Genomic DNA, 12,796 nt, shown 5'->3' on the forward strand with positions numbered 1-12,796 from the left:
ATGGCCATAAATTTGTGGACACCTGAACATCTCATTGTGAATTGCATTAACAGCCTCCACTCCTCTGGTTTCTGTCTTTCTACAGTTTTGGAACCTGGCTGCAGGAATTTGCTTTCATTCAACCACAAACAGCATTACTGAGGTCCAACACTGATGCTGGGCACGAAGCCCTGGCTCTCAGCTGGCACTGCAGTTCATCCCAAAGGTGTCGGGTCAGAGCTCTGCACAGGCAGTCAAGTTCTTCCACATTGAACTGGGAGAACCATTGCTTTGACAGCGCTTGAAATGTGCACAGAGACAGCATCATCATGTTGAAACAGGAAAGGGACAAACACAAATGTTGCCATAAAGTTGGACAACTTGGTCTAAAATATAATTATTTGTCCCTCATTTGGACCTGCTCACTGTAGACAGGGGCGTCCATATACTTTTGGCCAAGTTGTGTCAAATCTTCTAAACTTAGAGTCCTTGTTTTCATCACATTGTGGTTTGTTTACTCTTCATCACAGATGTCAGACTGTGCTCCGTGCTGGGAAAAGTGACGGCCGTGGTGTGAAATGAAGTGCTGATGACACACTGAAGTGAAGTGATGAATATGGGAGGAAATCAGGCGAGTTAATCAAAACAATGAACTACTTCCAACACCCTGGATAAATGACATCTGGACGTTTTGCTGTGGTTGGAGAGAGAACTCATCCCCAGGCCATTTACATCCACTGACCAAATATTTAATCTTTCTCTCTCCAGACAATGACCAAGCTTGCACTTCTCACTTCTTTGTTTGATTGAGGTCTGATCTGTGAATGGACGTCTCCTCAACATGCTTGTTCAAACAGCCCACATCTTTGAGTGCAACATGAGTATTTTTGTAGTGACTGTATGGAGTTTATTGCATTCAGCCTGTAAAACTGGCCATGTGAATAGTTTAATGTGTGACGTGTAATGATTGGCATTAACCACTATAAATACATACACGCCGTTTCATGTGAAACCCACCAGCACTAATTAGTGAAACAATCTTTCTGCGGCTGCTACGAATGGGTACAGCTGTTATACCAAGAGGAAAGCAGATTTGTTTCTTGTAAACATAAAGGCGACGACAGCGACAACGATACAAAACTGTCTGAAGATTATAAGAGTTGAAATGGGGTCAGAAATTGTGGATCCAAAACTGGACAATATGAAAACACTCAGGATTTGTCAGCTTGTTGTCATCATAAAGACTTCACAAGAAAATTATTCTAGCAGAAAAACACCAAATTATGTTCCTGCATGTGCAGTATTTCCCTTTTTCATCCCATTTTATCCTGCCTCAATTTTTGTCTGAAGACAGTTATATGCAAAGTCAACACACTGGCTGCAGTTTGCCTGTAACTGTAGAGCAAAACTGCTGCTCAGGTTGTTAACATCCCCAAATTCCCAATTCCCAAACAGCCGTGAGTGAGTACGGCCCTGGTTTCTTTCAAACATGTGTTTGGTTAGTATTTTGCTTCTCTTGTGCAGTCAATAGCACAGCAGCTCTTTAATATTTAACAAGTGTGATCAAATTTTTTATTTATTCTTTCCTCGTGGATGCAGGGGGGTTGTGCTGATTGTTGTTTGCTGCTGCTCATGTGTACCTGACCATCATGTGCACACACTGCAGTTAAACTGTAGCACTGAGTCGATGAGTTCGTCAATATCTGCAGTGTGTTTGCATCCAGGTCGTCACCACAATGAAGTACAGCTGTATGTTAATAATGGTTCATGCTAGCAGCTTGGATTTAATGTTGAACTGAGGACTTATTCTGTACAAATTTTTACTTACACTCAGTGGCGTGCACAGACTTTTTGAAGGGCAGGGGCGAAAAGGACTTCACTTGAGCACGCGTTTTGGCGTCCAAGAGGGCACTTTAGCGCGCGTTTTGGTGTCCAAGAGGGCACTTTAGCGCGCGTTTTGGCTCCCAGGGGCACTTTAGCACGCGTTTTTCAACAAATGGGCCACGAGGGGGGGCGGTCGTCCCCCCTGCCCCCCCTCTGTGCACGCCACTGCTTACACTTCAGCCTTGTATTCTGTGTGTCAGTGGCTTCATACAGGATGTACTGTAATGCTGTCTGACAGCAGCCTCACAGGTTATAAACTTGTAGGTGTTTGCAGAAGTTGAACATCACTCAAACACATGTTAGTTTTGGTCTCTGCAGACAGACTGTTTTAGTCAGGGAGGATGTGCAGGTGCAGCAAAGCTCAGAGGATCCCGCCTCTGGAGGTGAAAACCTTTCGGGCTGAGATCTTCCTCTGGGAGCTCAGTGTCAACAAAACCACAGATGGCAGCAACAAGACACACCTGAAGTAACAAAGAGTGCATAAAAAAAGAATGATGGCCGAATTCCACTTAGCTGCTTCAGTTTCAGGGTCCTGGTGTTGTGGATTCTGGCTCACAGTCACACTGTCAGGGCCGACTGACAGAACAGAACGGAGCCGTGTTTCATGTTACAGTAACACCTGACAAATCAAAACATCTGCAGTGAAACAGGCCTGCTTGTATGGAACAGGAGTTAATACTTTTCACTTATGTCTCTGAATATTTGTCTTTAAACAGATGACAGCGACATTTATAGACGTATAAGAGACAGTATAACTCCAGCACCACTTAACATAAGACTGTATTGATGTTGTTTGACAAATTACGCTCATATCCTTACATTTTGTGCAATATTACATGTCATTTACTGTTTTTTTATATTTTACTCTTCTGTGCAATAGTAGTAACACTATTTATTATTATTTTTAATCTGAAGGCAGCAAACATTGTCCTTTTTTTCCACAGCTACTGGGGCAATACACACTTTTTACATATTTTTTTCTACATATTTTATTTTTCTTTTACATGGTCAAATCCCATTTTCCTTGTATAATATGTACATATATATATATAGTCTACTTTTTATTCTGTATTTTGTTTTTTCCGAATGTTCTCTACCTCTGCTGCTATTTTTCTTCCCGCTGCTTTCACATGCTGCTGTAATGGCCAAAATTCTCCGGCTGGGGATAAATAAAGTTTTATCTTATCTTGTCTTATCTTAACAAAAATGGAAATAAATATGATTCAGTCTGCAGCTTCTGAGGTGTTTCCTATAGATGTGTGTATCACACAGAAAATGACTGGATCTCTGCTTACAGTGTGACTTTATCAGATCTTCATCATCAATTTCAAAGAGGAGCATCAGATGAATGACCAATAAGAAATACTAGAATAGAATAGAATAGAATACGCTCTTCTATCTTTTAATCACAGCATATTAGACATTATTCTGTCTAAGGATACTTGACAATGTGCTCTTTGTCACCATTAAACTGTGGGTTGATGTGAAGTCTGGAGGAGTGAAAAGAGTAAAAGACAATAAGAATAATGCTAAATAAATGAAAGATGACCTTTATAGAATTTTATTAGCTTCTCTTTGAGTTCCACCTTTGAAAGGATGTCAAACACCGTGTGTGCTTCTCCACAACTGCTTCTTGTTTTTAAGTCTGGATTCAAAACAGGAAAGAAAAGAATCAGTTGCTCACGTTTATTAGAAAGTCTAATTCATTTTTATTTCCCCTATACCCCGATGAAACACAAATTTCAGTAAATTCAAAAGAAACAAAAATTTAAAAAAAATAACAGCTTGACAAGTACATTCCATTTCTCAATAGCTGGGGGGGGGGGGGGTGTCTGAGGCAGCGGATCCAGAAGTGCACTTAACATTACATTAATGTTTCAGCATCCGAGCAGTTGGTCGCTGTCATCTAAACACACACACCGCCGAACAAGACCTGTGTAAACATTGCTGTGGTTTCTGTGACTGTAAAATAGTGAAGGAATGATTCCACAGGGATCAAGTGAAAACAATATAAATCCATAAAAGCCAATGTTGCTATGTGAATGTGGAATGTCAAAAACACAATATATAAAAAAAAAAGATTACTGCATTGAATAATGCCAGTCCTGCATGTACTGATTTATTGCTAATCTTTGTCCAAGATATTCATATATGTTTCTTGCTAATTATAAAACTGCATTTTAAAAAATATCAAAACTCATATGATGTCATTGTTCCAGAAAACTTGACTGAAGGCACTTTGACAGCTCATCTGTAAAACAAACATACTATGTAGCACCAGTAGGTTAAAACAAATCATGCAGCAATTCGTGTTGCCTTCCTTCTTGTTGTGAAAAAGACTACTTCAAGAATTTTGGGGATAAAGTCCATTTTTGTGGAATCCAGTGCAGCCACCATTGCTTTGGTATTGCATCCTGACATGGATGATCCTCCTCAGAATCCCCTAAACGGAGGCGAAAGCCGGCCATGAGTGTCACTTTGGTCCTATGTTCTTATTGCAGCGATGACTCCTTGTTTGATGGGTGCTGCTGATGGATGGAAAAGAAAAACCCGGTCATCCATTTTCATTATTAAAATTATGTCCCAAAAAACCTTTTAATAACTTAAACTGTCCTCTTGGCTCTTGACTTAAACTAACTGGAGACCTCACCTTGTAATTATGGCATAATTCTGATGTATCTTTGTTATTTATTATCATTTATTGTGAGGCACTTTGTGACATTAGATGTAGAAAAGTGTGGCGGTTGGTATTGTCTGTGCTGTTATTTTGAAGGTCCATTTCCTGTGTTCTGTTTTGTGGGCTGTAACTTTACGTTTTGTTTTCCTGAGGCTCCCTTCCCCCCCGATGCGTCGAGGAGTGTTTGGGCACACCTGAGTTCACTTCAGGAGATTAGGACGCCTATTTAACCTCTGCGGAGTGACTCCTCGACGCCAGAGTATACTTCCACGTACCGTGGTATCAGTTGGTCTCAGTCTCCTGTGGTATAGTACGTTTTGATAGCTTGCTGAACTGTTTTGATTAATTGTTTGTCTCTTCTCTTTTTGTTCCAGTGCCTCCCTTGCCCACACAGCCCAGCACTCTCTGGACCTCTCTGAGTTCGTGTTTTGTTTGGACCTCACGCTGCCAGCGATTGTTTCAGTTATTGCCTGTTGTTGCAAAATAAACTTTTGTTAACCTTCTCCGTTTCCGCTCCTGGGTCTCTCTCTGCACCCGCCGTCACAGAATACTCTGGCCAAACATGGACCCAGCGGATTCGGACCCCTTTCGAGCGGCGCTCGCCCATCAAGGACTACGTCTCGGCCAGCACGAGGACATGCTGCGGGGAGTAATGGAGGCAGTACAAGGTCTCAGCGTCCAAGTCCGTGACCTCACCGCTTACCTCAGCCGCACGGACACCCGTGGCTCTCCTTCCTCCCCAAGTCCCACACCAGCGCCACCCCCACCGGCAACCGCTGCAGCCCAATCTACCTCTCTGTCTGTCTCTCAGCGTGAGCCGTATGTGCCGGCCCCCGAACCCTTTTCAGGTGAAGTTGGTAATGCTGGGGGGTTTATCTTGCGCTGTTCACTAGTATTTGATCAACAACCCCTTAGTTATCCTTCTGATAGAGCTAAGATAGCTTATACAGTTAATTTGTTACGGGGCAGGGCAGCGCAGTGGGCTACAGCGTTATGGGAACAGCACTCCCCCATTCTCTCGTCTTTCGACAGTTTCTCGAGGGAACTTAGTCGTATTTTTGATCATTCACGACAGGGGCAGGAAACTGCTAAACGCCTATTCTCCTTGGCGCAGGGAGCGAGATCAGTGGCAGATTACTCTATTGACTTCCGTATCGCAGCTTCAGAGAGCGGGTGGGGGGAGTTAGAGCTACGAGGTGTTTTCTTACGGAGTCTTTCTAGTGAGTTAAAGGACGAATTAGCTTCCAGAGATGAACCCGATTCCTTAGAGTCATTAATCTCCCTCGCCATACGCATAGATAACCGCTTGAGAGAAAGACAGAGAGAGAAAGCCCAGACTCGCCTCTCTCATGTTCACGAGCCAGCTTCCCTCGCTCCCCCCTCAGCCAGTGGCGGATCCTCCGGCCACTCCGCTGCTCCCTCCACGTCCTCCTCTCACCCTTCGGAGCCCATGCAGTTGGGTCGGACCCGTCTCCACCCCAGCGAGCGGCAGCGACGTTTCAGCCAGCGGCTCTGTATCTACTGTGGCCAGGGAGGTCATTTTCTCGCTAACTGCCCTCAGACGCCAAAAGGGCAGGCTCACCCGTGACGGAGAGCGCACTGGTGAGTCAGACATCCCCTAATCCCAGCTCTCCCTCCCGTATTACCGTGCCCTCCTGTCTGCTTTGGGGTCGTGAGTCGCTTCCCATGAGGGTTCTGATTGACTCAGGGGCAGACGAGAGCTTCATCCACACCGAACTAGCCACCCAGCTTAAGCTCCCCCTTGAATCCCTCCCGGTGCCCAGAAATGTAACCGCCTTAGACGGCCGACGTATAGCTCAGGTCACTCAACGTACGGTCCCGGTCACGCTCATAATCTCTGGGAATCATAGAGAAGACATCCAATTCTTCGTCATTCCTTCCCCTCAGATTCCCCTGGTGTTGGGCCTCCCCTGGTTGCTTAAACATAACCCCCAGATAGACTGGACTACAGCTAGTATCTCCACCTGGAGCCCATTCTGTCATGCCCACTGTCTTCGTTCGGCCAACCCCTTTTCTTCCCGTGTTTCTCCACCACCTCCCACGCCCCCTGTCCTTACCTCCGTGCCTCCCGAGTACCATGACCTAGCCCCTGTGTTCAGTAAAGAGTTAGCCCTGTCCCTGCCTCCTCATCGCCCCTACGATTGCTCCATAGACCTCCTCCCTGGTGCTCCTCTCCCTTCCAGTCGGCTGTATAACCTGTCACGCCCCGAGAGGGAAGCCATGGAGACATACATCCAGGATTCTCTAGCCTCTGGACTCATCCGCCCCTCATCCTCTCCGTTAGGGGCTGGCTTCTTTTTTGTTAAGAAGAAGGACGCCTCCCTTCGCCCCTGCATCGACTTCCGTGGACTTAACGACATCACCGTGAAGAACAGGTACGCTCTCCCTCTCATCGACCCCTCCTTCGAACCACTCTGCTCCGCCACCATCTTCTCCAAACTTGATCTGCGTAACGCTTATCACCTCGTCCGGATAAAGGAGGGTGATGAGTGGAAGACAGCTTTCAACACACCGTTAGGTCATTTCGAATATTTAGTCATGCCTTTTGGTCTCACCAACGCCCCCGCTGTCTTCCAGGCTCTCATTAACGATGTCCTCAGAGACATGTTAAACCGGTTTGTTTTCGTTTATTTAGATGACATATTGATTTTCTCTCGAGATCTAGAGGAACATAGACAGCATGTAAGACTAGTGCTTCAGAGACTTCTTGAGAATAAATTGTTTGTTAAAGCGGAGAAGTGCGAGTTTCACTCTGACTCAGTGGGTTTCCTCGGCTATATCATCGCCAAGGGTCAGCTAAGACCCGATCCTGCCAAGATCCAAGCTGTCACGGATTGGCCCGTTCCCACCACCCGGAAGGAGTTGCAGAGGTTTCTCGGCTTCGCTAACTTCTACCGCAGATTTATCCGTGACTACAGTAAGGTAGCTCTTCCCCTCACTAGACTTACTTCTGTGAAAATCCCCTTCCAGTGGTCTCCCGATTCCCAACAGGCTTTCGCCCAGCTTAAAGCACTGTTTACCTCTGCCCCGGTGCTCAAACACCCCGATCCCACTCGTCAGTTCGTGGTCGAGGTGGACGCTTCCGACTCCGGTGCTGGTGCCATCCTCTCCCAGAGAGACCCTCAGACTCACAAACTGCATCCCTGTGCTTTCTTTTCCCGCCGCTTATCCCAGGCCGAGCGGAATTACGACGTCGGGAATAGAGAGTTGCTGGCTGTGGTTTGGGCGCTTCAAGAATGGAGGCACTGGCTGGAGGGCGCTACGGTTCCCTTTTTGATCTGGACTGATCATAAAAACCTCGCCTACTTACGCACCGCGAAGAGGCTTAATCCCCGCCAAGCCAGATGGGCTCTGTTTTTGAGCCGGTTCAATTTCACCCTCTCCTATCGCCCCGGCTCCCGTAACACTAAGCCCGACGCCCTGTCCCGTCTCTATGCCCCTCCCCTGGACTCGGAACATCAGGATGTCATCCTCCCGCCGGCTTGCATCGTGGGTATGGCTACATGGGAGATCGAATCCCTCGTGCTCCAGGCGCAGAAGCAACAACCGGACCCTGGTTCCGGTCCCCCCGATCGCAAGTTTGTCCCGGATTCGGTCCGGTCGCAAGTTCTCCAGTGGGCTCACTCCTCTAGACTTACCTGTCACCCTGGTTTCCACCGCACCCTCCAGTTCCTCCGTCAGAGCTTCTGGTGGCCGAGGATGTACCGCGACACCCGTGCATTTATTGCCGCTTGCTCTGTCTGTGCCAGGGGAAAAGCTTCTCATCATCCCCCTGCGGGGTTACTGCACCCCTTGCCCGTCCCAAGCCGCCCATGGTCTCACATCGCCGTGGACTTTGTTACTGGTCTTCCTCCATCTGAAGGTAACACTGTCATCTTAACTATTATTGATCGCTTTTCCAAGTCTGTGCATTATGTTCCTCTGCCTAAACTGCCTTCTGCCCTCGAGACTGCTAGTCTACTCGTGACTCATGTGTTCAAGCTTCACGGAATTCCCCTCGACGTGGTCTCGGACCGGGGTCCACAGTTCGCTTCCCAGGTGTGGCAGGAGTTCTGTAAGGCGGTGGGGGCCACGGCAAGTCTGTCCTCTGGTTACCATCCCCAGAGTAACGGCCAGACAGAGCGAGCTAACCAACATCTGGAGTCCGCTCTTCGCTGCGTGGCTGCTCATCATCCCGTCTCTTGGAGTACACACCTGCCTTGGATAGAATATGCCCACAACTCCCTCTCCTGTTCGGCCACAGGTATGTCACCGTTTCAGTGCTGTTTGGGTTATCAACCTCCCTTGTTTCCCGAGCAGGAGACTGCGGTATCCGTCCCTTCTGTGAAGGAGCACCTCCGGAGGATTAAGGAGGTATGGCAGTCTGCCAGAGCTGCTCTCACCCGCTCCACGGAGAGGAACCGACGGCTGGCCGACGCTCGCCGCGTCTCCGCCCCCGAGTACCGACCGGGTCAGCAGGTGTGGTTGTCGTCACGGGATCTTCCGTTGGATGTCGAGTCACGTAAGCTCTCTCCCCGTTTTGTCGGTCCTTTCGAGGTGTTGAAGATCATTAATCCGTCTGCCGTCAGGCTCAAGCTACCAGACTCTATGAAGGTCCACCCCACCTTCCATGTTTCCCTGTTGAAGCCGGTGCATTCCAGCGAGCTCAGCCCGCCGGCCGCCGCCCCACCTCCCCCCCGCCTCATTGATGGTCATCCCGCCTACACGGTGTCACGGATCTTGGATGTCCGTCCACGCGGCCGTGGTTTCCAGTTCTTGGTGGATTGGGAGGGTTACGGTCCAGAGGAGCGTTCCTGGGTCTCCAGGGGACTCATTCTGGATGACTCTCTCCTTCGGGACTTTTATGCCGCTCACCCGGACAAGCCGGGTAGAACGCCTGGAGGCGTTCGTTGAGGGGGGGGTACTGTGGCGGTTGGTATTGTCTGTGCTGTTATTTTGAAGGTCCATTTCCTGTGTTCTGTTTTGTGGGCTGTAACTTTACGTTTTGTTTTCCTGAGGCTCCCTTCCCCCCCGATGCGTCGAGGAGTGTTTGGGCACACCTGAGTTCACTTCAGGAGATTAGGACGCCTATTTAACCTCTGCGGAGTGACTCCTCGACGCCAGAGTATACTTCCACGTACCGTGGTATCAGTTGGTCTCAGTCTCCTGTGGTATAGTACGTTTTGATAGCTTGCTGAACTGTTTTGATTAATTGTTTGTCTCTTCTCTTTTTGTTCCAGTGCCTCCCTTGCCCACACAGCCCAGCACTCTCTGGACCTCTCTGAGTTCGTGTTTTGTTTGGACCTCACGCTGCCAGCGATTGTTTCAGTTATTGCCTGTTGTTGCAAAATAAACTTTTGTTAACCTTCTCCGTTTCCGCTCCTGGGTCTCTCTCTGCACCCGCCGTCACAGAAAAGTGCAATATAAATAAATGTTACTCACTAACTAACTGTTAGTGAGTAACATTAACTGTTCATCTTCCTTATCTTGCAATATGAGACCCAGATCTCATTATTATGAGATCTGTCTAATTCATGTAGCCATGGGAGCTGATGTTTTATATGTTAAAAAAGGGCACATGCTAACCGCTAAATTTCAGTGTACTGAACGTATAGTGAGCATGCTACATCAGCATTAAGTCATCAGTCTTGTGTCATTAGCAGACACTGAAGCGACGTTATTGCTTCTCTTTGAAACAGTGAAAGAGGTTCCCAACCCTCGGTCCATGGCCTGGGTCTGAGCCACTGAAAACACCAAAAGCTGAATTTCATAACTTTTATGGGCTATTTTTGTAATAACAAACTTGAACTTGGAGCAGTCTTTGCTTCCTTTTTCCTCAGCACTTCCTGTCAAGCCCCCAACAACAACAACATGCTAATTTTTAACAAGAGTAGGTCATCAGAACAGGAGGAAGCAGTCTGTCATCGCCACCTTTCAGCTTCAGCAGCACATGAAACCTGAGTGATGCTGAGAGGTCTGTCTGTATTCAACACTTTCTCCTGCATGCTCTCTTTCTCTGTGTCTTTTGTAATTTAATATTAAAGGTAAAAAAATCATCAGCAAAATGCACTTTAAGTACCAAAAGCAAAAGTAGGCCTTGATTGACATGATATTAAATATTACATCAACAGATTGTTCATACTGATGCATTAAAGTGTGCACAACATTAACTGTTTTAGCAGGTTTTATTGCTTTATATATATTCAGGTAGTTTAGTCCAGTGGTTTCCCTTCAAAGAGAATTAATTCATTAATAATTGATTAATTCATTTCTCTAATGTTTTTGTGAAAGACTCACATCTTTATTTAAAGGGCAGCTGAAAAGCTAAGAGGGGAAATGCCCATTAGGTGGAGCTACTGATAGCTGATAGATCAAATGTGCCAAAAATGCATTTTGTGAAATAAATGCAGTGGATTAAAAAGCATTTCCCCCTGAAATGTAGCTGAGTATAAGTAGCAAGTAGCAGACAATGGAAATACTCAAGTTAAGTACAAGTACCTAAACTTTTTATGCTTAAGTGCAGTACTTGAGTAACTGTTGTTAGTTATTTTTCACCACTGTGTGAACTCTTCATGGGAGACCCTTGGCCCAATTCTTTAGTGTGTGCACTGATGGAACTGTATGAAAATTAAGACCTTTTTTTTTTTTTCTTTGATGAAAGCAATGTGCTTCCACAGAAATTAGGCTGAGGGAAGACGGTGAAGCAGTTTATCAGCATGACCCACTCTGTAGGCTGTGAATGCTCTGATTGCTCCCCCATGAGACTGGGAGACACGTACCTGGATTTTCACAAGCCTTCACACACTGCTCGTGCGTGTCAAAGCGATTCTGGTTTCCACCGCAGCCTCCGTACCAGAAGCGCGTGCAGCTCTTGCTGGGGGCATCGTAGTGCCACTTGAGGACAAATTTGGCACAAGTACCTTCCTCTTTGGGAAGCTGGCAAATGTCCACAGCCGTAGAGGCTGCTGTGAGGGAAGTGACAAAGAATAACAATCAAAGAAAGTATGAGGAGCACATACATCTGGAAAAGCTGCATGCTTAAGATAATTGTACATACACTAAATTAGACCTCAAATATGAAAAACAATGAGTGGAGCAATCAGCAGTCAATATGTAATTATCATTATACATAATGAGCAGTAATGGAGACATGATGGCAGTGACTTGTTTGTGCTGTGGGATGGAAATTAGCATAATGCTCATAAATGTTTCAAGGGTAGAACAAAGGCACTTCCATCACCGCAGACATTTATTCTTCCACAATGATGAGATATACCACATTTGCTTTGGAGTAGACTTTGCATTACTGTAAGTAACGTGTGCCAATTTCCCCCAACGCTGACGGGGTGCTGACAAATTGAACTTGCTCTGTGTGAGGACTGCTGCCAAAAAACAATGAACCAGTGAACAAGGCTTTCCATTCATTTTCTCTGTGGTTATGACTTGGCCCGCTCCTGTGACAAAAGCGTAACCTTCTCATTTTCCACATTTGGCTCTTGACTTGTTCCGTCAGTCACTCAGATTGTCTGAGGGGCAGAGGAGGAGGTGGGTGGGTTTGCAGTTAAACACAAAGGACTTGTTGTTTTGCAGAGCGAGCACAGTTTGTGGAAACTGAATTATTTAACAGTGACGTGATGTTCAGATATACTGTATGCTCAACATGAGGGGTGGTCTGAAAGTTTAATTCAGATCATGTTTTGAGGATGTGGATTTGCTTGTTTAAAACCAGGAAGGGCGCGCTTCTAATTTCCTGTTGGCTATCTGCAGAGCATACCCGTGCATTCACATCAAAGTCAGTCATGTCTTCAAAACAGAGAGCTCGAAGGGAAGGGACAGAAACATGACACTGTAGGTCTGCAGATAACTCATCGTGGTATTTAGTGGCTGTATATCAGATCTCACCAGGATCCGGGAGGACCTCCACCTGTTCAGTCTGCTGCGCTTTTTGCTGAGGCTCTGGCACTGTGGAAATATGAAAATATAAATGTGGTTTCAGCTTAAAGGAACAGACTTCCACCAGCTGCCGAATAACTATCAGCAGGATTTTCAACATGTAATGCAATGTGGATATAAATGACCACAGACATTCACACAGATGTAATCCTCATTATGTCACAAATTATCCACACTGGCAGGTAGTTTCTCTTTCCCAACTTTAACTCCCCAGCACACTTATCACTCCTCTGCGTGCAGATGTAATCCACATTCACTTTGATACTTCATGTGATTAGTGACCATTGAAAGTAAACGAACAAT

At 46.4% G+C, this 12,796-nt stretch overlaps 1 protein-coding gene across 7 annotated transcripts in view; it reads right to left on the bottom strand.

Moving 5' to 3' along the window:
- Positions 1–3,552: 3,552 nt before the first annotated feature.
- LOC121615748 (collagen alpha-3(VI) chain-like) overlaps positions 3,553–12,796 on the bottom strand; it is a 59,111-nt gene continuing 49,867 nt past the window's right edge. For 4 of the 7 annotated variants that reach the window (XM_041950137.1, XM_041950135.1, XM_041950132.1 and 1 more), the window contains 3 exons: positions 12,443–12,502; positions 11,320–11,505; positions 3,553–4,391 (listed from right to left, as the gene is read on the bottom strand). In XM_041950137.1, coding sequence (XP_041806071.1) covers positions 4,348–4,391; positions 11,320–11,505; positions 12,443–12,502 — 290 coding nt within the window. In that variant the 3' untranslated portion in view covers positions 3,553–4,347. The remainder of the gene's footprint in view (positions 4,392–11,319; positions 11,506–12,442; positions 12,503–12,796) is intronic. The other 3 variants (XM_041950136.1, XM_041950134.1, XM_041950133.1) reach the window with 2 other exon arrangements.

Source organism: Chelmon rostratus, chromosome 13 (assembly GCF_017976325.1).
Source record: "Chelmon rostratus isolate fCheRos1 chromosome 13, fCheRos1.pri, whole genome shotgun sequence".
Classification (NCBI taxonomy): Eukaryota; Metazoa; Chordata; class Actinopteri; order Chaetodontiformes; family Chaetodontidae; genus Chelmon; species Chelmon rostratus.